At 32.5% G+C, this 26,676-nt stretch overlaps 1 protein-coding gene across 1 annotated transcript in view; it reads left to right on the forward strand.

Annotated features, from left to right (window-relative positions):
* The first annotated feature begins 203 nt into the window (after nt 1–203).
* LOC127721137 (ficolin-1-like) overlaps nt 204–26,676 on the forward strand; it is a 31,921-nt gene continuing 5,448 nt past the window's right edge. Inside the window, exons 1-6 of the mRNA XM_052227812.1 lie at nt 204–266; nt 785–914; nt 2,377–2,513; nt 3,394–3,490; nt 4,928–5,092; nt 6,918–7,088. Coding sequence (XP_052083772.1) covers nt 204–266; nt 785–914; nt 2,377–2,513; nt 3,394–3,490; nt 4,928–5,092; nt 6,918–7,088 — 763 coding nt within the window. The remainder of the gene's footprint in view (nt 267–784; nt 915–2,376; nt 2,514–3,393; nt 3,491–4,927; nt 5,093–6,917; nt 7,089–26,676) is intronic.

The following is a 26,676-nucleotide window of genomic DNA, read 5'->3' on the forward strand; positions in this document are numbered from 1 at the left end:
TAAACAAATAAAGAAAATATTTCTATATTTTATTTAACATAATATGCTTTTCACACATGTGAACACATATTTGACGGTAGCGTTCATGCACAAATTGATAAGAAGATATAACAATCAATTGACACTCACGTATTTTGATTACCAGGAAAATTAAAAGATGACAATGTGTAAGATAAACTTTACATTTATTAAAGGTGTGTTCCATGCATTATTACGTCACAGAATCTGGAAAGGCTCTGTTTGATTATGGATGCGCTGTTCCACAGGTATTATAATCTTTATACTTTAAAGCCGTATACGTCATTTTCAAATTCGGTTCAATGAAAAAAACATTGCTTTGCGATCATGTATATCAATTTTATTATGTTGCTGTAGTAGAAGACAAAAATCAGATGTAATAATTTATTTTGGATTAAATATTTACGCTTGATTTTTTTTTTATATTGAATCTTTTACTAAAAAGGGGGTGAATGTGGTCTCAAAATACTAGTTTACTCCCGACACGTTTTAATTGGTTCTTGCCTTTACACGCTCGCATTAATACAAAATAGATTGTTTTTGCTTTTTATCAAATTAATGCATTCAATTTTACAAAGATGTCGTAATTAGTTGTTAGTCATTTACTACAAGATAAGATTTTTCTTTTTTTTACAAATTACGATTTCAAAACCAGTAATTTAAAACTGGAAACTTATTTGAGTATTATTCGTGCAATCTGTCTTAATTTATTGTGAACACTGAATTTTTGTATAACAATGCAATTTAATTTGTTTTGTCTTTCCAGACATGTCTACAAGGCATCGGTCCTATTTTTGGAAGACGATCAGAAGGTCATCACGTAAAATGTGTCGTGTGCTGTAATGACACAATCTCATGTAATCGAAATCTGACATGTAACCAGAATAGTTTACAAAGTACGTTTATTTTAATAATGCTCTCATGAAATATGCTTTCTTATCATGCTTATTGAGTCTCTTATAGTGGATGAACAAGGAATATTATAATATTTCCTGAATATTGACGTCTGTACGGTCACATATGTTTTCTTACATCGTGGTCATTTGAGCGTGGTGGGTAGCTGTCTCATAGGCAATCATATCACGTCTCCTTATTTTTATATCTACACTTTTAAACATATCACTTAAGTTTCAATACAAAATGTTCATCCAATAAGGATAAGACTGGTCATCGAAACATTATAATATATGACGCTTCTGATGTATCAACACACGTTACTTATTTATTGCAATGCCAAAAATTTAATCTTTCGTTACTGATACATATTTGATTTGTCTAAGTAGCTTTAAAAATTCAAATGACTGTCTGTGTTCTAATTAAACAAATCATTAATTTGTTTTAATGATGTAGTACTACAATGTATATGAATGATGACAGTCATTAATCGTTTGAGATAGGTACTCAATTTCTTTTTTATTTCGACTATTGTAAGGGCACATATCCACGAACTTCTGCTTTGTTATTTCTCTAATGTATTTCATTAAATATTGTGTTCCAAATTCATACTTATGGCTCTATGGAGTTTTTTTTTCTAAAATACTGAAAAAGTATTCACTCAAAAGCAATATAATCCAATAGCATGTTTTACTTTGTATTTTTCAATCAATATGATAAAATAAATCAAAGACACAAGTCGTTTTGGTAAGCCAGACACGCATTACGTAAACACAAGTCCCGCCAATGGCACTTGAATTAACTTCATATCATATAAGAAGTAAAAGCCAAAAATTTGCTAAAGTTGTGCTATCTATTCTTGGATTTAAAAAACCGTTTGGATTGAAATAGTTCCGTATTTCATAAATTGTAGATTCGCAGAAGATGACCGTATTGTTGATAACTCATGTCAACACGAAAATACTGACCACTGGGGTGGTGATACTCTGGTGGACGAAACGTCCACCGGCATTGGCATTAACACAAGTGGCTGTAAAAAAAAACCTCATCAAATAAAGAAGGCTTAAATTTAATACGTCAGACGTGCCTTTAGACTAAACTAGATTCATCATTAATGCTTTTGATACTTTCATATAACTGTAATTTTATTGATGCTGGTTAAGGGTAAATTAATAAAGGGTATCTGCCACCTATTTACCAGTAATTATTATCAGATATGTTTTTAAAGATGCATGATGATTATAAATTATCAGTTTCTAAATTTTTTTAACTTTGCTAAATCTAATGTTACAGCTCCTTTATTCTCTCACAATAATAAATATTATACAAAGTACTTATTGCTTTTTGTACTACATCAGCAGCATGATAAGTGATTCACGTCTTGCTTTTCCAAGATTTTGATTGTTCACTCAATTTTAAAAGCCAATTTGAAATCATAGTTTTATTTTGTTTTTTTGTTTTTAGATTCATCATTTCCAAGAGAATGCTCGGACATTAAAGGTATCTTAAAAAATGGCGTATATACAATTTATCCATTTGGAAAACCTACACCGCTTATGTCTGTATTCTGTGAAGTTGATGGGAATGGAAATGTCTGGACGGTGAGCTTTACATATTATACGCAAGAATGCTTTAAAATAACTGATATTGTAGAATTATAACATTACAAACTTTCTAGATTAAGTGCTAGTGCCATAATCTCCTTGTTGGAATATCAGTGTTATTGTTCGTACCAAAGACATGTAATTTGACTTTCAATCGTTGTATTTTATTTAGTTTGTTCCTATTTTAGATGATTCACCGCCATGTGAAACTATGAATGTACAGAAACGTTATAATTTTTTAAGTTTGCAAAAGACAAACGTTATCATTAAAAGATATGATTTTTAAAAAAATGAAATATACCGTAAATTCCATAAAATATTGCACGTTTTATACCCTTATGAGAATTTCTTAAAGTTTATATTGTTTAACGTATGTGAATACCTACTGATGGTAATCGCTAAATTAAGAAATTATTAAGAAACTTAGGCTTACTCCCTAAATCAAATATTAGATAATTTTTGCTTATACTTTTGGGTCTCTTTTGGTGATATAGCTCATCATGTTTTAAGGTATATATACATCCTTTGCCTTTCAAATGTTTTTGTATCAGTGTTCCTCATAATCCTGATTAAAGCGCTTCGTATGCACAAAATTTATTTTCGTGTTCTAGATCTCAATAGCAATGACGAGTCAATAATCACTGAAAATCAACGCTTTGATCATTGCATCATCCGGAATAAACACTGACAATCTAGCTTTCTGGTCATTGCATTTTTATCTTGTGTTTGAGCTTTTGATTTTGCCTTTTGATAAAAGACTTTCCGATTTGAATATTCCTTGGTGTTCGGTATTTTTATTATTTTACTTTTTCAATTGTTTTTCCTTTTATAATACAGTGTATATATGTTTACTATTAATTACACCGTCCATTACAAGGATATACAGAGGAGAATCGATGGCACCGTTGATTTCTTTAGAAACTGGACTGACTACAAACATGGTTTTGGTAATGCACAAGGCGAATATTGGATTGGTTTGTATTTTTTAAAGCTTATGCATATGAAAAAAAAATGTTATTTATAGAAAAAGTGTAGAAGTAAAATTTACGTAAACGAAATATTTCCACTTATCTCGGTGTTAAATTATCTCGTAAAAACTAATTTTTGGACGTTTCATCGACAAATAGTCAATGAGTGGCAAAGGACCACCTTTAATTATGAATAGGCTTAGCGTATATTAAGTCAGTTATCATTATTGTTAGATCATATAATTTTAATATTTTAATTTGATTGTGATTATTCTTTTGAATGCATTAACTTTTTTGAAATTATAAATAAAAGAATTATACATTTTTACGCGTTGTCAGCTCGTTTACATGCATCTTCATGACCACTAGAAATCTAGCCAGACTACATGAAGCAATACCAAAAGGAATATAGAGGGAATCCCATGAACTCCCAAAATGGAGTGAGATCGGATGTGTCGACCGGCTAAACGTCTCAAGAATCTCTTAGAATATAACGTATTTTTGATATTTGTTAAAACTTAAGTTTAAATATATTGTGCATTAATAAGAGCAGTGATAACTATTTGTCTTGTTTTTTTTAATTTTTATTGTTCTAGCATTTACGTATTGTTTATTAAATGGGCTACTCATTTAACTTAAAGGGGCATTAGCTACGAGATATTAAAAAAGATATGATTTTTTTTTCAATCATTAATGAAAGTAAAATAGTGAAATAATAATTCGCCTTAGCAGCCAGTTTTGGTTCAATTTTGTCAAAATATGCAAAGAAACATCACTGATGAATTATTCACTTGCAAGTGAATATTTCGACCTCATTGAATCTGTATTCATGTAACCTTCAATTTAACCCCTTAGCTAGAGATGAGTTACGCATGAATTAGGCGTGTTCAGTTATTAAAAGGAAAAGAATTTCAACATTGAAAATGAAACATGGGTAAATCATTTGATTGACTGATTCGATCCACAAAAACTAATTCTGATACAGGTAAACGTGATGATTAACATATATATTTAACCTATAATATGAAATCGAACAGCCCTAGAAAAATCCAATTGCACGGGTTCGCTATCTATTTATATCTTTATTTATTCATGTTATGTATATATCGGGTTATATGACCGTCGGTAGTCTTTGCAGGTCACCTCGGTGGTTAACTAGATGGCGTCTAGACTAAAATACACACGAAATTCTGATGCATATTATCGAGCCCATGCATCGTAAAGTGTTTATATCAGCCTTTATATAATTTGGATATGCTTTTTAGTATGTTATAAATCAAATATGAGAATATGAGTCAATTCGGTGAACATGAATTTGACAGCTAATCCCCTTTAACAATGCTCAATTGAAGGTCATGCTTTATTTTTGTAAACTATATGCAGTAACTATTTGAACACAAGCAGTGAGGGTTAGATCCATGCTTTAAGAACTTGTTTTATTAGGAAACGATATAATACATCAGATAACATCTAATGGAAACCACAGATTGCAGATTATAATGACAGACTTTTCAAGTGTTACGAAACACGCAAGCTATGACAGTTTCAGTGTGTCGAATGAGACAAATGGCTATAAACTTTCTCTTGGGCGTTACAGTGGAGACGCAGGTACCTTATTAATACGTATATTCAACATCTGTTATTTGATAAATAGATTCATTTAGCCATATATATATATATATATATTTATGCGACTGTATCTTACGATCCTTTACGATAGATATTTAGCAAATCTGCAATCAATTCCATCTTCATGCCTAATATATCATGTACTGTGTTACAACTCTAGATTCTACTGACGAGGAACGGTAACACTAAGCCACCGAAAGCTGAATTATTTAGTTCAGAGCACTATTATTTAGAGCGCTGGACACAGTGCAGGCGCTGTTGTCTCGATATCCCCATAGCATGAGTTCTAATCCCGGCGAGGAAAGAACAAAGAACAAAAATTTGCTTCCGCAAATTTGCAGATTTAACATTGTTGTGCTGATATTTAGAGTAATTATGTTATATATATATACATATTATTCGGGATTCTACAGGGGATATTGGCATAATTATATTCCCTGTCAGTGGTTTTATATCCCCTGTCTCCGTCAAGCTCTTATAGAAAGAAAGGACGAAAGAGACGAGGGATCTTAAATGAAGCATTCAAACTGGAGATGGTATTGCATGAAACAACTATTATATTTACAGATATTTAGCTTGTTTGAAATATCAAAATGCTGGAGTTATCGATGACACTATAGTTAACTTTTTAACTTTAATTGCAGAGTGTAAACATAATACCAAAATTATGTACTGCTTTCAGCTGTGTATACGTTTGCAGGGTACATCTTTTTAGTAATGTTTGGGTCTACGTGACCGAGTTGTCTAAGTACTTCATCTACTGTATCATTATTCTTGCAACGTTAGGGTTGATAGTTTAAATCCCGCACGTAGCAGGAGCGTTCGACTGCTACCTTTTCTGGCTGAAATTGTAAGTTTTTCTGCCGAAGGTCGGTGGTTCTCTCTCCGGGTCCCTCCTGCAATTGAAAACAACTGATCGCTCAATATATCAAATAGTGCTGAAAATGCCGTTAAGCACAAACAATCGTTTATTCAATCTTAATAACGTTGGTTCGTTCCAATCACTTTTCTAGATTAACCTTCAATCCATCAATTTAAAAGCCAATGCCATATGTATGAGGAGTAATGCGGCCGGAAAGTGACCTACTGTGAATTCCAAATCCACCTACGATATGTTTTGCCTTACATATGTCGAACCTTATTTTGTATCTTACTATTTGTTAACCAATAATTTAGAAAAGTTTTTTTTTTTTGAAATATTGTCATTACAGAATAGTAGACTACTGAGAGATAGCAGAAGGTATCTACCCCGCGCTAGAAAAAAAACAACACTTTATAATTGTTGATGCAGTCAAACCGCTTTATCTGGATTGACGTTTATCAGAAACACTGAAAAAAAATTAAAAAAACCAAAATGTATAAATATTTGCATACACGTAGTGCTCTGTAGCCGGAAAGGAACCTAAATTATGCCTCTTTCGAAATTCATCATCAGATCATAATGGATAAAAAATATCTAAGCTTTTCAAACAATATTATGCACATCTTGTTATATCTTTTATTTGTGTTTAATGTATAAAATTCTACTTGATTTGGATTTGAATAACTTACCCTTTTTGGTGAATATGTTCAAACATTTTAAATATTAACAGAAAGATTATTGAAATTTGTATTACTTTTATTGCCTGAATTTTGATCAAGCATGGTACAAGTCTTGCACAATTATAAAAGATAACATATGGGTTTTTGAAAAAACACAGAAATTAAATACCCACTAATTCAGCCAGCGATTAACACAATAATGTGACAATAACAATGAGCTTACCGATTTAAATAATACAATGATGTTGATTATATATTTCAGGTGATTCTCTAACCAGACATAACGGACAAAAGTTTACGACATATGACAGAGATAATGACCCTTACGGTGGATGGAATTGTGCCACACATTATCATGGAGCCTGGTGGTATCAGGCATGTCATGACTCAAACCTAAATGGAAAATATTCCCTTACATCTCATTGCCCATATGGTACAGGCATCATTTGGCGCGCATTTCACAGCAGCTATTACTACTGCCTTAAATCAACAACCATGATGATACGAAGGAATTGAGATATTCAAGAATGAAAAATAAACCTTGATATTTCATTAGCTTTCCACCTTCCTTGATGCACATACATTGAATATAAATTAAGAATGATTGGTATGACTGCCAATAAGACAGCTATCCACCAGAGACCAAAGGAAGATAATGTGAACAAGTATTGAAGTTTTGTTGGTGTCAATTTATGCAATATCGCTACATTATAATTGTACTTTAAATTACGTTTGATGACGTTTAAAGTTTTAATGGGCTTTATATACGTAATACTTAATCAAATGATCATCATTATTGTCACCCCGTATAACCTCGATACAAATGAATTCGGACGTTGACGCGTTAATCGATAATCAGGACAACATTTGGGATGACAACAATATCGAATGCCTTTCTAGAACTTACGTGAGTATATCAATGTGTACATGAACATGGTAGTTTATTTAATCTAATCTTATAAAGATGTTTTAAGTTTTTGCAAAAGAAAGTTAGATAAAAATGCTAGATGCAAAACGCACAAGCATGGTGCAATTTTCTACATTGTATGAGGTAAACATTGTTCAATATCTTCTCTTACTTAAACTTTTGTGTAGTAATACTTCAAGCAATGGTAAACAACTACACGTTACATTACCAGGAGCCTTCAAATGTTCCCTAGAAATCCAAATAAACACGATATCGTTCTAAATAAGTTCATCTTTTACTGTATAGTTCTTTTCACCAAATATATCAAGTTCGTTCAATTAATCACTGTACAATTCGTTGACAAAAACCGTCACAAATCCCTGTCTTTTTTATGTATTCGTGATGGCATCGGCACCTTTTTTTTTGTGTTTTATTGTCAATTTGCAGTTGTAACTCTTGTCGAAGTAGTCAACCATGAAATTATCAGTCATCCAAAGCCATAATTGAAATGTTTTATCCAGCAAACATCTAAAGGTAATTTTTTATTGAAGACTAGGAATTTCCACGTTATTCCAGACGAAATAAAGTTAAATATATATATATATGGTGTACAAATTTTTGCACCTCTTCTTTTCCACAAGTGTATTGTTTTCTGTTTGGTATTAAATTAATATTAAGATCCATTTCGTTAGATCTGGTGATCAATTTATTTGGCAATCGCCAATGGCAGTCAGCAGGGTTTAAGAACATCAGTTGTTCGACCTGTTAGTCAAATGCGTTTTGTTAAAATAGACAAAAAAGTGAAAAAGTATATTTTAACAAAACGCATTTGACTAACAGGTCGAAAAACAAATGTTCTTAAACCCTGCTGACTGCCATTGGCGATTGCCAAATAAACGGATCACAAGGTGTAATAAATGGATCTTAACTATAAATTTAATACCAAACAGAAAACAATAAACTTGCGGCTAAGATGGTATACCGCAAACAAAGGTGCAAAGATTTTTTGTACACCATATCCGGATTTCGACAATTAATGTCTCTTCAGTGATGTTAGGAATTGAAGCAATATTTGGAAGGCCATATAATTTACCTCAATTTAGGATAGACTTGAATTTTGAGGAGTCAAAATAGAATGAACGGATCGTATAAACCCGAAGGCAAATATATATATATGAGGAAATGTTGTGATGCAAATGAGAGAAGTATCCTCCAGAGTTAAAATGAAGTGGTTGTAAACTATTATTGGCCACCGTACGGTCTTCGACCATGAGAAAAACCCATACCGTACAGTCGGCTATAAAAGTCCCCGACATAAAAAATATGAAACAATTCAAACGAGAAAACTAACGGCCTTATTTATAACAAACCAATTTACGAAAAAAACATATATGACAACGACAACCACTGTACTACAGGCTCCTGGCTTGGAACAGACACACAAAAAATTAATCGTTCATATAATATTCATATTTTGTAAGATGTGCGTTGACGCAACTTCACACAATGACTTTATTTATATTCAGTAAAATTAGAAAACAGAATACAATATTCGCAATTAGAATAGAGAATGGAAACAGGTATTGTGTCAAAGAGACAGCAATCCGATTATAGAGCTGAACACAGCCCACAGCCACCAACGTGTCTTCACACAGCGGGAAAATCTCGCACCTTGAGGCGGACTTCCGCTGGTTCCCTTAACAATAATTTATACTAGTTCAGCGAAATGAACGCCACACTAAAGTCCGAAACATACAAATGAACAAATGAACACAAGACTAACTGTCGTAAATACCGCACACATGACGTTCACTGTGTACCGCGATTTATGTAACGTCACGTCACCTTGACGTTTTACTATGGCTTTCAAATACATCTATCAAATAGTGAAGACGTCTTTCTTTCTTATCAACCACTTTATGATACTAACAAAGGCTAGTTCATGACTTGGGACAGGCGCAACAATGTGACGCGGGGTATAAAAGTAAGGAGATGAGGTATGATTGCCAATGAGACAACTATCAACCAAAGTTCAAATAATGTAGATGTAAGCAATTATAGGCAACAGTTCGACCTTCAACAATGAGTAAAACTCATACTGGCTATAAAAGGACCCGACATGAAAAATATGAAATAATTCAATTGAGAAAACTAACGGCCTAATTTATAATAAAACAATTAACGAAAACCAAATATGATAGACTTGAACCAACGACAACCACTGAACTACAGGCTCCTGACTTGGGACAGACACATAAAGAATGTGGCGGGGTTAAACATGTTTGTGAACGCTCAACTCTCCCCCTAACATGGGACAGTAGTGTTACAGCACAACATAAAAACAAACCATAAAAATCAGTTGAAAAAGGCTTAACTCATCAGATCGTTACATACATCAGATACGTACAGATCTGAGAGTACTCGCAGTTACTGACTTCTAGTTCAAAGCCAATAACAACTAATAAAAAAATCATGTATCTAAGACTAAAATATCAATCAGTACACATCCAACATCCAATTGATTTAGTGTAAAGACGTCATTAATAGTCAGAAAAAAACATGACCTTGTCCAATGCCAAATAAAAGACTCGACAGATGGTGGTACCGTTAAAGTGCATATGTAACAAAACTATAAGTATGATTTTAATTTACTGATAACAAAATCAATATTCATACTAATAAAAATAATATTCAAAGATCTAATTGCAGTGTTGAATTGGTAACTTTTTAGAATAATTTTTTTAAAGGATTGATTTCCCGGATCGTATATAAATTTCCGGTCTCGTTAAACAACATAACCGTAAAATTTAGAATGTGCTATTCCGTCTGAAATAAGTTTTTTTCAGGTACACCCAAACTTGCAAACCAAATCTTTGTATTCTAGATAACACATAAACCTACAGTCTTTACAAGTTTGATAAGTCTTAACTACAATATTATCAAAAATGTATGTTTTAAAACATATGAGGCACGGGATACCTGAAATTTACAACTATTAAAGATAGTCAGCATGCTTTTATCAGTGGCAAGATCGTGCGTTTTTTTTTTTATTTATCTATAAAGATATAAACTATTTAAAAAACCTTGCAGTAAGAGATGAGTAATACAGCAAAGAATATTGACGCAAAATATCCGAAGAATGAATATTGGAATTTCCTTAAAAGTATAAATTCTTCTCTGTCTGAACTCCGTGGTACACGATGTGTTCGATTCGAACGCGTCAACGTCCAGATTCATTTGTATCGGGGTTATACGGGGTGATTATAGGCGCCTTGGATAAAACTCATACTACGAGAACTCAGGTCAAATCATATCATGCATTATGCAGATGTATTCAAACCAGCTATCTAAAGAAAAAGCATGAACCAATCATTTTATACTAAAAAATAGCATATCAATGGAACACATATTATGTCATTAGTTTTCTATGTTCTGTTTTGTGTACTGTTGTTTGTCTATTGGGGTTCTTCTTTATCTGTCATTTCGTTGTCAGTTTATCTTTGACTTATGAGTGTGAATGTCCCATTGGTATCTTTCTCCTCTCCTTTATTACTGGATCTAATTCCTTACATATTTCAATATGTTATTAGGTTTATCAGTACGAAAACCATATACGATTGGAATTTTGTTATAAGAAAATATATACATTTAAGGTCATTGCACCAACATGAATTCCATAACTGTGTGTTTCTGCAATTTTAAAGTCGATATGTAAAAGTGTGGACTTTAATACACATCCAGTAAGAAATATGAAAGCAGTTAACTTCACAAACTGAATAGGACATACCAATGTACATTCGCAAGTTGTAAACATGTAAAAACAATCTTAATAACGGATCCTCAAACTGATGAAAATCTTGCAATTTTCCATTCTTTTGTACCCTTTTGAATTTAATTATGAAATATGGAATGACGGCGGGAAAAATAGTTTGTAATTTGAACACGTGATTGAATAGTTTTGTATATACATAAATGGTCAAATGAGCACCGCCATGCAAATTCACTCAGTCAAAATACAAAAATTTGGAATAGGACAAGATCGGTAACAATTATAGACTGTTTCCCTGTCTTTTATCTGTTTGAATCTGACAGATATAACTGTCTGAGATACCCGTATGATGCAAGGGAGAGGACCAGCCTATCAAAATTACAGATCAGACATGCAACCATTCTGGTATCTAAAGATAAAGATAAGTATCAGTAAATGTTTGTCACTTCCAATTTGAGAGATTGAGATATCCTCATTTTACCATTCACCAACATAAAATCTCAAATCAATGTTTACTTAACTTAACATTCTTTTAATTAATTAAATTCAATTCGAGATATCGTAAAACTAAAGTAATATCGATTGCATTCGGTCTTCCTCATAGTTCTGTTGGAGCAGTTTTTGTGTAAGGAGCACATCCCTGTTATCGATTTCTTGACATAAGGACTGAGCTGAATCTTTCGAAACAAAATATGTATGTAAGCTCCGAACGCTTGTGCAATATTTAGAATATCGACTGTTTTTGGAATACATATTTACGTTCTGTTGTCAACAAGGACAATGTCATTCGCAATACGACTTCATTCGAAGTTCATCTTCGCTGTAATAAACTGGGCAAATGAAAATGCAACTAGGGTTCTTAAAATAGTTGTAGAGATTAGATTAGATTCCTCTATTAGTTGAGACTCATTAATATACTATACCACTACTCATTAAAATGGAGACACATATACATGTATTAAGAAAGAAAAGGTCTGTTTGGATACGAGGTTAACGGACCTACTGATCGTGAAGGATATTTTAAGCGAAAAAGGAGAGAGTTTGCTTTAAAAATCTGGTTAAATGAAAATGAGTAGGGCATTATTCTTTGAGTCCTTGGAGCGACAATTTAGAAAAAAACATTCAAAGGAGCGGAAAGTATCAAGTGGAAATACAAAGTTCATAACTCGAAGAGAAATTGACAACACTATGGCAAATCATGGAGGACAAAGAAAGGCAAACAAGTCACTAAAATGCTACATTCAAAATTAACGACAGATCTATAACACTAAAAACTTAGGGTGACCTAAGATGCTACGGAAAGAAGATGCTAGAAAACGGGAAAATTCATAACTAAATAAAAAAAGTTCGTATAGAAAAAAAAAGTTAATATTTATAATGAAATAATTCTTCTTCTGTAAATAAAAATTGTAAACGGAATAACTTTTAGTCTAATGGGATGTCCATAGTTGTTTCAATAGGAAAATATCGGAACAAAATCTCCTTAACTGTTATCAAAGTAGAAAGGAAAAGAAAAACATACTGATTAAAATAGAACAAAATCCTGTAAACCCTGGAAATTTGGATAAAATTTATATGCACTTATTAGATGTGTAAAATTCAAAAATAGATGTCATATCTAAACAGTTTATTAATGAATATGCGTCTGAGTCTATAAAATAATTCTAAAGATGTGATAACGATTCTCAGAGACTGATTGCTATCATTTGGCGTTGGGGCGATGACTTTCCGTTAATTTAAACTTGGTAGTAAATGAATTTAAAATCAATTGAGATTTAATACACGCCATGATGTTTGTCATTGTAAATATTTATCAATGATTACCGGTAATTGGTTTGCGAGAATAAATAAGCAATTGTCAAAGTAAATAAAACAAGAAGACAAATATATTCGATAATAAGTTGATCATTATTTATTAAAATCAGAGATACGTATGTTAAAATTTTTTTTAATGTTCCAAAAATGAAGTGTGACTACAGTTTCCCAAAAATATATTTATTAATGGCAAAGCCAATTCTTTTCTGTTTTTTGTATATGAAACCACCAAAATACCTCAGATAAAAAGCTAAGATATCAGGTGGACAACTTAATTATAAAAATAAGGATAAATGGTATTATTCCCAATGAGACAACTATCCGCCAGAGTTCAAATGACGAGGATAAAAGCATGTCTTGACGAAGAATCAGTGCAAGTTTCCCGAACTTACATCAATTTGTTTGCAAGGAGTCGCGACTTTACAGTGTTACGCAAACGACGACAGAGGTTTTACCTATGCGACACTACAGCTTTGCAATCAGGCTACAAAAAAATAAACAATCTGTATTTACAGGGAACTAAGAGGTTACCGTTGACAAAGGCCATTGGTAATTTGGCGAAAATAGGTCACCTTCATAACAAATAAGGCGAAACAAAAACGTTGTATTCAGAAGCCAAAAAAAGGGACACTTTAGTTCTTAAAATTAAAATTCGTATTAAACGTCCAGTCGAAGTTTGAAATACAGGTTTTAGTTTTGAAATACGAAAACTACTAAACATTTCAATAATATTTTTTAAAAGAAAAATTGTTTTCACATTAACATTTCGAAATAAGTCAGGAAACAGTTTCCAAAACAGCAAATGCAAGTGAAACATCCAGTGATTGCTTTCTATTTTACTTGTTGTAAATATATCATTTGGAAAGGATTTACTTTAACATGAATTATACATAAAATTTAACAGTAAAAATTCGTGTCGTTTTTTTTTACATCTTCTATAAGGACAGACGTTAAATCATGCTTTTATCTAATTTACTGTCATTTTCTTTAATCATCTAAACCAAACAGTATATCAGGTTCACGTGTTGTATTTCTATTTTAGAGACTTTTTTGTTAAAAGTAATTTGTTAGACGTATCTTTAATGTATCCCCCTTTGAATATTAGAAGGATTGAAGCCTACGACATTAGAATAAATATTTATCTGGTATTACATATCAAAATTTGAAATTAAACATGACCAGTATACATTTTTTTAATCCTATTTGATTTAAACTTACTAGAACACACCCGCGGGTCCGTGATTGAATTAAAGTACCTACGCTTTTTATTTTGCTGTCTTGATTTTTAGTATTCGTATTGCCATCTGATAAAGTCATGCTGATTATAAAGTGCAAAGTTTTCTCTGCTTTCAAAATCTTTCTGTTTGAAACCGTCCTGGCTTTCTTACTGCAACATACAGAGCTTAATTTGTTTATTTATGTACGCTCTTTAGTTTGTTAGTATTTTATGATATTTCAGTGATTGCTGGTTCCCCCATTCAATGCAAGTATAGGTGTATGCCGCATGAGCATTGACCTTGGGGACACAAAAATAAAAAATAATTTGCTTTCATTATATGTGCAAGATTTTTCTTTGATAGTCGACCCAGGACTTGTTAATTATTGGTAATATTAATTATGCGGAAAACAAAAGGGCCTGGAATGTTGTAATTTTCAATCAATACCATTGTCCTATATTAGTAATACATAAAGTTGATTTTTTTCGATTGGTCGTTTTTACTTCATACCGACTAACACATTGGACCTCATTATGTTAGTAATACAGATATGAACTAGCATTCTACAGGCTTGTAGGGATGCAATTGTGAAAATTGTGTTTGTATTCATTATCTGTTATGCTTGATGTTGACTAGTATCGAATTAAATTTATCTATGTATCTATCATTGAACAATGTTAAGTTTGCATGAGTAGGCCAGTTTTTATGCTACTATAAATGATAGGATGAACTTTATCTTTTTATAGAATGGCTATAAAAGACAGGCGAAATATACAAAGGGACATTCAAACTCATAAGTCAAACACAAACTGACCATGCCTTAGCAAAAATCGAAAAACAACAGTACCCAAAACACAACATCGAAAACCTTAAACTGGGCAACACGAACCCCACCAAAAACCGGGGGATCTCAGGTGGTCCGGACTGTTAATGGCGTCTTATCATTAAATTTATTACATGTTGGACATGTTGGATGTGTACTAATTGATATTATAGTCTTAGATATATGATTTTTCTTTATTTTCTTTGAAATAGCTGTTAGTAATCAAGAGTACTCTCAGATCTCTACCATGTGTTTTTTGTTGTGAGGGATGTACAAATATCCTAACACGTCCGGTGTGTGTTTTTGTTTGATGTTTTTTCTGCCTTGTGTCGATCTGATGAGTTAAACGTTTTTCAATCCATTTTTATAGTTTGTTCTTATGCTGTACTGTTACACAACTGTACACGTTTTATGTGGTTAGTGCCTTACAACATTTTTAACCACGCCACTTTCTTCATGTGCCTGTCCCAAGTCAGGAGCCTGTAGTTCTGTGATTGTTGTCATATTTGTTTTTGAAAATTGGTTTTTGTTATAAATTAGGCCATTAGTTTTCTCAATTCAATTGCTTCATATTTTTCATGTCGGGGCCTTTTATAGCCGACTATACGGTATGGGTTTTTCTTATTGTTGAAAGCCGTACGTTTGCCTATAATTGCTAACATCCACTTCATTTAAACTCATGTGGATAGTCTCATTGGCAGTCATACCACATCTCCATTTTTTATATAAACAAATACACAAATAAACAAATACATATTTGCTAATTTCGCCTGGTAACAAAAGACTGAAGCAAAGGCATGACTCACTGACCATGCATCGGATCAGTAATTATCGGTAGAAATGGAAACACTCTTAAAACTAGCTGGTAGTCTTGTCAAACAGATACATGCACTTTTAAATAGTAAAGTGTATGTTTACCTATTTCGAAGATACACATAAATTATAAAGAGAAATTCTTCATTGTTTTGATTGAGAAAATGAAAGTAAAATTTCTATTTTAGCTTGATATCATAAAGTCATCTGTCTTCTACATGTTCTAAGATTATTATGGTTATGACGTCACAATTTTAACAGGAAATCAATAGATCACCTAATAGTCGGTGACAATCTCCAATCTGAATTGGGGTTCAGAGAATGTCATTTTTAATACAGATGTAAACTTTGACGACGTGAGTGAGGATTTTGATAATGAAATTTTCAAGCATGAATGAAATGACTTTCAACAGATTGCTTCTATAATTAATACGAATATCAGTAAAAAAAATATGTTCCATAGAGGCCTATCATAACATCATGTAGGTTAATATTTGGATAACAATTTTCTCTACTCACTCTTTCATTGTTACTTTTAATTTACCACACACATTAAACTAAGTCGGAACAGATGAAACAAAGAGTTTAAAGTGGGAACTTCGAAAGTAAAACTTTTTCATTATTTGCAACATTTGTTTTTGTTCTATACCGCATACTGTTTGGCGTAAAATCTGATTTTAGTACGACAACCAAATTAATTTTGGTGAAATTCGTACCATTACACATTCAGCTTTGTCAATACTTTTTTTGATAAAACACTTAACGTTCAACCAACACTGGGTTTTACAAATGCACGCACATGAATATCTTCTTTTTTTATGTTCCCAACAGATTCAAAGTCACATGAGCATGATTAGATTGACTGATATCTTTTTGCTTATCATAACATCAGCTACAACAGATATACGCATGCCCGGTGATGCAGCCTTAGCAGGAGACGCTTACCCTGTCGATGCACCTTTATTTGTCTCTTCTTGGTAGATTTTCGAGATTTCAACAAAGATAAACTACCGTTGCATTAATTCATCAGATTGTAAAGACCAAGGAATTTACTTAAGGCAATGAAGATGAAGATACTCATATCTTTGCATCACAACCAAACACGGCCTTGTATTGTGATACCCATGCTATATATAGAGGGTAATCCGTTTGGATTTGCAGGGAGCATAAATATACCATCATTTCAAGCGGAAGTTTTTTTTTCTTCATCCGGGTCAATTCATTGCAGAATTTACCTCTTTGATTTATTATCAATTTGTTCTCGTCTTAGATATGCATGAAATATTTGCCCCTGAATGCAAACAACCAACAATCAGTCAATAAAAACAAAACATGATTCCTTTTCTCTGCTTTACACGCGTCTGTTTTAAATTTAGATTTTCTAAAAATGTGTTTGTAAACTTTCTATTTCTAGAATAATTTGTCCTTCTGCCATCATGACAAATATTTAATACAATTACTATCTGAAATACACAGTATGTACATACTTTAACGTAGTTTCAATAAAAAGAATACAAACTTTGCCCGCTGGTTTATGAAGAAAGGACTCAATTTTACCGAACCATTGGTTATGCCGTTTTACATAAAATAAGAGTAAAAGAGAGCGAAAGGTACAAAGGGATAATCAAACCAATAGGTCAAAGACGATCTCATTGGCAATCATACCACATCTTACTTTTATATTGACAATGCCATGGTAAAAAAGAAAAGAATAAAAAAAACGACCTTAATACAAACAATAATATACAAATCACAACATAGAAAACTAAAGAGTGATATACACAAACACCAACAACAGCCAGAGTGATCTCAGGTACCAAGGAAGGATAATCAGATCCTGCTCCACATGTGGCACCAGCTTATATAAGTACAAACCCGGTGATAAGTCTAATTCGGTAGGATATATTCGAGGAAAAGAGAATTAGATTGTAGTTACGACAACTGAAACATATTCGACGTTCGTAATCTGTGAAACAGATATTCCATGACTAACTCGTGAAGGCGTCCGTAAATTTCCATATGGGACAAAGAGGAAAAACAATCAAAAATAATGACCATCTTATTATTATTATTGTATCATGCATATGAAATATATGCAATAAATAAAGGCAGGGATGTGTTTAGAAAATATTAGGAAATGTTCAAACACAATTGTTGTTCTATACACAAAGGATAAATATCCTTCCCGCATTAAGCCTAGGGAAGACACATATGTCTATCCCATAATAAAAGGGTTAACCTTTTACGTGGTATCTATTTAATACATTGTACAGAGAGTTTCGGAAAACCTCTTCAAACTGCATTTTCAGAAGTCATATTTATTATTATGACGTTTTGCTGTTAATTTGTTTGAATTCTAAGGATCTTTAAAAGAATATATGCACTAATGATAATTGGTATTAAAGTATTTAACATGTAAACAGTTGGTTTTATTTTTAGTGTGTTCGGGATACATTTTTTTATCATATTCTAACAAGGGATACATTTGAACCTTAACGCAGACTGTTTGTATGTACGATACATAACCGATTGTTTCCACCTGATTCCTTTTTATTCAGTCGAACCCTATTTTGTACCTTTGTTTATTAATAAATGAATATCAGTAAAACGATTTTAAAAGTACAAAGGGGCAATCAGGAATATGAAGTCTTAAAGAAACAGACAAATCAATCACGGTAAAAAAGAATATCGACGGATAGACAAAAAAAATACAAAGAGAACTAAAGATAGACAAATCCCATCGATATCCATTGGTTAACTCAGGTGTTCCGGAAGGTTCATCAGTAAAGTCAAACACTATCAGCATAAAAACTAATCAAAACAAATTCATTTAAAATAAGCATGAACCGCTTCACAAAACGCATATCTTGATCGTAATACCTTTTGGTAAAAAAGCACAAAGTAAATTCAAAACCAAAACAAACAAAAAAACAAAGGGTATAAACACGACTGTTGGAAGTACATTTTGTTGAAGATTAGGATATAACGTTAATCGACAATGAATTTATTGTAATCATAATAGAAATTATTGTACATTTAGTACAATTATAGTACATGTAGTTTGTACAGATGTCAAAATATATGTAATGTTACTGCCGAAAATACGTTAAACATCCGTAAACTTGAAGTACTTATAAACATAGTTATTATTATTATTAATTCTACTTTTGCCAGTACCAAATAGCCAAACGCATGCAAAAAATCATGACGCTTGTGTAACAGATCCTGCCTTCAAAACATTATATGAAAACAAAAATGATTGTCGAGCTCGGTGCTTGTGGAAATTTTAAATAATTCAGTAAAATTCACTTTTAAATATTAAAGCTTTTTATATGAAAGCTTTAAAATTCCCTTATGATCATAGATAAAACTTCTCTTCTGTTCGATGCTTTCAGTTGCTCATTTTTGTGAATGTTTTATTATATAAAATAATTTCAAGAATGTTGTAAAATTCCTTTCAATTTTTGCAGGCATCTTATAAAATGCCTGAAAAAATTATTCGATATATAAAATTGCCTGAATCTTACAGGCATTTTAGAAAATGTGTATATTTAGAAAATGTCTTTAACATATATAATAATAAAAAAAAAAATATTCATTGATGGCTTCAGTATTCCGTTGACCCTTGGTGATATTTACATCGAAAATCATAAGAACATATTATTCAAGTTGAGGTCTTTTATAGCCGACTATACGGTATAGATTTTTCTCATTGTTGAAGGTCGTACAGTTGCCTATAATAGCTTACATCCACTTTATTTGAACTTTGGTGGATAGTTGTCGCATTGGCAAGCATACATCATCTCCTTATTTTTATAGAGACTGAAAATGAGCAGAACATTTTTTTTTATTTCAAGAGACTACAGAGAACCATGCATTGAGTGAGGGTACATCGTTAAAGGGTTAACAAACAAAAATGTAACCAAAGAAAATTTTGACGACAAGACGCAAATTAAAATAACTAGATATTATTCTATTATTTTAAACAATTTTTAGCCGTGTGTTATTCCGGTGCATTTGACTTGTTTATTATGCAGATTTTTTTTTTTAGGATCATAAGTAGTACTTTTAACAAATATACATATAAACCGTTAATTAACTTTTTAAGGTATTGGGGATATTTTCCTACAGACAAGATCCTGAGAAATGGAGGTAAGATAAGATATATACAATTTAACACATAACAACTTGAAATTATTTTTAGAACAGGGAAGGAATGTCATTGATGGCTTTAAATGTGGATTTATTAGATGGGTTGAAACTATATGTATGTATGACAATTTTAAAGTGGGTATGCAGTGGAATAAATGGCAATTATATTGAAAAATGATAACGGTCTAAAGGAAATAACAATAAAATTAGATGAAGAATCTTGTAATCTAAAAAAATGTCAATTGGTTGATGAAACAACATTATAGGGATATCAAAAAAAGCAGTAAAGATAAATATATAAAAAACTTTAATTGGACAAATTAACCTGTCAAAAGTCTTGGTATTTACGTCGGTAATGATAGTTAGGAAGTCCAAATATTAAACATAGAAAAAGTGTTCGATTAAAAAGCTTGTAGACAGAGGGTCAAAATGAAATTTAACATTGCTTGGAAAAAATTTCGATTGTAAAAGCTCTTCTGCAACCAATTTAACCTATGTTGCTACCAGTAGTATTATTACTAAAGATGAGTTACACATCATGAACAAGATAATTTATGTTAGATTCATTTGGAATTAATGAAAAGATAGGATAAAGAGGTCAATATTAACTAAAACCTTTGCTGAAGGAGACTTAAAAAATATTGATTTGGAGTCTTATATAATGTCCATACATATGTAACATGGATGCGAAAAATAATACAAGCAGGAAAGGCTAACAGATCTGTGTTCTCTAAATTAAATCTCAATAAGTTTGGCAAACATTTACTAATTTTCAAGATAAATCAATGCACAATAAAACGACTTCAGGAAAAGAAACAATAAACAATACACCACCTTTCTATCAAGAATTAATAAAATCATGGGTAAATTTCAATGATTCTGAAAGTAATCAAAAAGGAAATAATGTGGGACAATAGATTTATAATATTTAAAAGAAAATGTCTGTACTTCTGTACAAATAGATTGAGAGTGATATTTCATTCATAAACGACATAATTGTTATTAGAGAGCATGTATTAGAAGAAATAATGAATTTAAATATAAGAATTATCTTAACTTAAAACATCCATGTCAAATCACTGGGTTGAGAAGCAAATATCTGATGGATCAATCAAAGCTATAGTCATTATGAACCGAAACAAAAATTAAACTTGGAATTAATGATGATATACTTGGTATTAATTCTAAAGATATTTATAAGATAGTTCTTAATCGAAAAAAAAAACACCACACGGTTAGAGCGCGACCTTTAGATCCCGAGATTCACGGTTCAAATCCCGCTGGTATCATCCATGTTTTTTCACAATACTATCATTCAATAAATCGTAACAGACGGGTTCTACAAGTGAAGCAGAATCTCCTCACCTTTCCGGAGCATCTGAGATCACCCCGGTTTTTGGTTCGGTTCGTGTTGCTCAGTCTTTAGTTTTCTATGTTGGGTTTTGTGTACTGTTGTCAGTATTTTCGTAGTTTTCCGTTTTTACCATGGTATTGTCAGTTTGTTTTCGACTTATGCGTTTGAATGTCCCTTCGATATCTTTAGCCTCTCTTACAATATTAGTAAACGAACCAATAACAATGAAGTACAAATATTGTCCGCAAATTTCACGATAAAGCGTGTTTAACATCTTTATTTTTATATGGTATTATGATTATAGTCATTATAGATTAACAACATTTTAGAACTGTAATAGAATGACTATGTTTAACATGAAACAAGTTTTACTAAATATTTCCTCTGGATATTCAGTATTAAAGATACTTGATAGAATGCTCTACATCAAGTTAATTTTTGCTTGCAGCATAAATATTATATTTTGTATCCATAAATATTCGTATATCGATTCTTAATTATGTCTATCAAATTTTGATTGCACTTGCACGTACACAAAATTGGCATGTAGATGATTAATGCGAAAACTGAAATTTCCTTTGAAAAGAGCCAAGGAAAGATATTTTTATAGCATTCAATCCAGTAAAGATTCAATTGTATATTAACTGAACCTGGTTGAAAACCAAGATTTACCTGTACATACGGTATTGATAGATATAATTAACTGATTGATGATCGTGATGGCAGTGAACTGAAAACATGCCAGCCTGGAAATAATTTCGGATTGGAATTTATGACCAATTCAATACCTTCATTTTGTTAATCGAAATATTTCCATCTGTAAGATGTGAGATTTTCCGTCTATAAATTAGTCTTTTGTATGTAGCGTGTGCGTATCTTTTTCAGTGGTTTGAATGTTTACGTTCTCTAGAATCCCGCGAAAAATACAGCTTGGATGAGTGCCTTCTAGCATAGTTGTATTGAAATTCGAAATTTCCCCAAGTGAATATTGTTTATTGGAGGAAACAGTTATTTATCATGAATATAATATTTGTGCCATTGTTTTAAAATAATTGTTAATTCAGATATCCATATTTAAAGATACATAACATAATATTAAATAGACGTATGTTAGACTGTCGTACAAGTGAGAGGTTTAGCGCTATAAAACCAGGTTCAATCCACCATTTTCTACATTTGAAAATGCCTGTACCAAGTCAGGAATATGACAGTTGTTGTCCATTCGTTTGATGTGTTTTGTCATTTGATTTTGCCATGTGATTAGGGACTTTCCGATTGAATTTTCCTCGGAGTTCAGTATTTTTGTGATTTTACTTTTTTCAGCAATGACATTTTCGACCAGTCAGAGAACAAATCAGCTACAATGCCCACACTTAACCATATTTAAGCATAAGTAAGGTCAAAGGTAAAACATTCGAATTATAATCGACGAATAAACGAGGGCGTAGTTCTCAGTTGCGATCAATAGGTCGTAATGTGTGTGTGGTGCCTCTTTAATCACAAAAAATAAATATTATGTTTTTCACGATTTATATGATTTTCTAGAATAAAATCGCTGAACAGTATTTATTTCGTCGTTTGGAATTATGAGACGTTTCAAAAGTCCTGGATCCGCCCATGGTTCAGGGATATCAAAGTATATCAATTTAAGATCCAGAGATGCGATCTATGCCGTTGTGTAAAAAGAGTCTACCAAATGTAAAACATATTATCCGAAATATTTGTATTTGTGCTGAAAAATAATTTGATATTATTGCCAATTTTATAATAAGTTGTTTTTTATTCGTAGGAGGAGGACATTTGGTAATTGCATCCACTTTAGCCATAATAGGTATACACTTGACCTTGGCCAACTGTATGTCCTAAATATTCAACAGTGGACTGACAAAACTCTGTCCCTGGCATCTTTATCATACCATATTTTTTTACTATTTCTGAACAGTTTTAAAGTTTTTCTGAGCAATTTTGTCTTTAAATCTAGATACATAGTCTAGAAGATTCAATTCAGTGTGTTCATTAGCCATTGTTTCCTTAACCAATTTCAGAGGTCCTCTTACAGTATGATCAAACATCAACTCAAAGGGACTAAAACCAAGGGATTCTTGAACAGCCTCTCGGACCGCAAAGTGTAGAAAGTGAACACTATCATCCCAGTCCCTATCAAGTTGAGACAAACAGTTCTAATCATGTTATTCAATGTTTGATGAAAACGTTCTAAGGCAGATTCTGGATGATAAGCACTTGACCTATTCCGAGCAATCCCTAACTTGTAAACGACCTGCCGAAAAAAATAAAGGCCACAGTAGTATACCGGTGTTCAAAAGTCATAAATCGATTGAGAGAAAACAAATCCGGGTTACAAACTAAAACCGAGGGAAACACGTCATCTATAAGAGAAAAACAAAGAAGCATCAGGAACACTGAAGTGCAACAAAAACAAACGTCAACATACATAGAAACGAACTTTTTGATAACAACTGCCATATTTCTGACTTGGTACAGGACATTTGAAGAAAAAATGGTGTGTTGAACCCGGTTTTATGGCTAGCCAAACCTCCCGCTTATATGACAATGCTAAACATTATCGCTAAAATGACAACACTACGTGACAAAATACAGCACAAACACACGACATAACATGCAAACCGCAGAACAACAACGAACATCTTTCATCAACGACGACAGACACCACAGGACATCACATTGTAAACGATTTGCTGAAAAATAAACCTGATATGAAATTTGAACCCTGGTCGGACTGTAAAGACTTAGGAAGTCCTACTGACGTGAACAATTTGATAAGAGCTTTGACAATAGTTGGTGTCTTCATATTCCTTAATGGAATAGCCTCAGGAAAGCGAGTGGATGTACACATGATTGTCAATAAATACGCGTTTCCAGTCTTGGTTTTCGGTAAAGGTCCAACGCAATCAGTGAGTACTCGACTGAAGGTTCTTTAAAGGCTGGAATTGGCAGAAGTGGTGCTGGAAGTATTTTCTGAATAGGCTTACTAACAAACTGGCATATATGGCATGATTTGCAGTATTCTGTGCCATCATATTTAAGTCTGGGCCAGTAGAAATGCTGCACCATCTTAAGGTAAGTCTTCCGTATACCAACCAAAGGGGTGTCATGGTTAAGACCAATAATGTCTTGCCTATAGACTTTAGGCACAATCACTTTGTATACCACTCTCCATTCCTTCTCTAGGATAGCATACGGGGACCTCCACTTCCTCATTAAAATGCCGTCTTGATGGTTGTAACATTCGGCCACTTTGTCTGCTTCCTCCTGTGGTTGAGCATAATTAAATGCTTGTTAGTACTAAGTGGTCTTACTATGACCTTTTCTGAGCCACAGGAACCGTCAATGTCGACAAGGAGAGTTTCAGAAAGGTCCATATAATCATCATGGTCTTCTTGTAAATCCTCAGTTTGTTGTTTTCTTGCTATCGCCCTAGTAACAACATAAGCTGGATACAGTTGAGCATCATCTTCAGGTGATTTAACATCCACCACCGGTTCACTGGTAACAATTGGTTCAGCAACCACTTTGTTCCTAGCTAGATCATTTCCTAGCAATAATGAAACACCCTCAACAGGGAGATTAGGACGAACACCCACTATAACTGTTCCAGTAATCAAATCTGACTTCAAATAAATACGATGGAGGGGAACATCTGTACAACCTAGCTTCACACCTTGTAACAAAACGGAGGCACCAACGAAAGTCTCCTCGGACAAAGGCTACACACCTTCTAAAAACAAAGTCTGAGATGCTCCAGTGTCCCGTAAAATCTTAATAGGATGAGCAGTAGTATTATCAACAATAGAAACAAACCCATCAGACATAAAGGGTTTATAATCCTCCATGTAATCACAAAAACTGGAGTTAAAAACCTGACTCGCAGGACATTCCAACTTATTGGTAACACGGGGTGTCGTACAAACACTTTATTTGGGTTTATTATCTCTTTGATTCTTCTTCTGGAGTCTAAAACAATCAGCCATCAGGTGACCATTTTTCTCACAATGAGCACAAGTAAGTGATTTCGTCTCAAAAGGCTAAAATTTTGGATTAGACATATTATAACTAGATTCACTCTTATTCTGTTCAACATGCTTACTATCAGTACGCTCAGTACTTTGATGTTTGTAATTTCAGCTCGTACTTAACTTTTGACCTTTTGAAACTTCTTGTAAGTGAAAGGGTATACTTATCGGTAACAACAGCTGCATCTTGCAATGTCTCAACAGTTTTGTCATCTAAATGTGTTTTTAAGTCTAAATGAACACACTGCTTGAACTCTTCTAATAACATTAACTGTCTTATTTTATCAAAATTGTTATCTTTTTTCCTTGACGTAAGCCAATTATCAAATAGATCTTCTTTTTCCTTAGCAAAGTCAACATAGGTTTGTGATTAAAGCTTTTCATAAGCTTTCAAAACTTTCTGTTTTACAGTGTCATAATCAGACCGTTTTCTGAAGAAAGTACTGAGTAAATTTCAGCGGCCTTGCCCTCAAAAAACTTTGCAGCATTGTAGTCCAATAAGGCTTTGGCCTTTTAAAATTTTGAGCAATTTTCTCAAACTGTTGAAAATATTATCAACTGTTTTTTCAGAAAATCTTGGAACCAAACGTACCTTTTCTGCCTCAAAATGTTCTGATTTTTACTCATATTTAGTGTATACTTTGACAATTTCTATTTTTATTTTCTCCATCTCTAACCTTTCCCTCATTTCAAGTTCTGTCTGTTTTAATTAAAATTCATCTTCTTTTTCTTCCATCTTTTCCATCTCTAACCTTTCCTTCACTTCAAGTTCTGCCTGTCTTTTTTCTTTTTCTTTTTCCAATTGTTTTAATTTAACTTCGTTTTTAAATTGTTTTTCCAATTGTTTTAATTTAAATACATCTTCCTTTTCTAATTGTTTTAATTTTAAGTTCCTGTTCTAATTCAAGCTGTTTTAATTTGATAGCATCAACATTTTCGACCTTGAGTTGAGCCTCTTCACCAAAAATTTCTACGTCAACTAAATTGTCAATTACCAATTTTTTTATAATTTGTTTTCTCATAGATACTCTAAAATCTATTTGTAGATGTTTAGCAAGCAACACTAATTCTTCTTTCTTTTGTTTTTCAGACCCTTTCAGGTCTGGCGTTTTCAAAAAT

This window comes from Mytilus californianus, unplaced genomic scaffold (genome assembly GCF_021869535.1).
Source record: "Mytilus californianus isolate M0D057914Y unplaced genomic scaffold, xbMytCali1.0.p SCAF_12, whole genome shotgun sequence".
Lineage (NCBI taxonomy): Eukaryota > Metazoa > Mollusca > Bivalvia > Mytilida > Mytilidae > Mytilus > Mytilus californianus.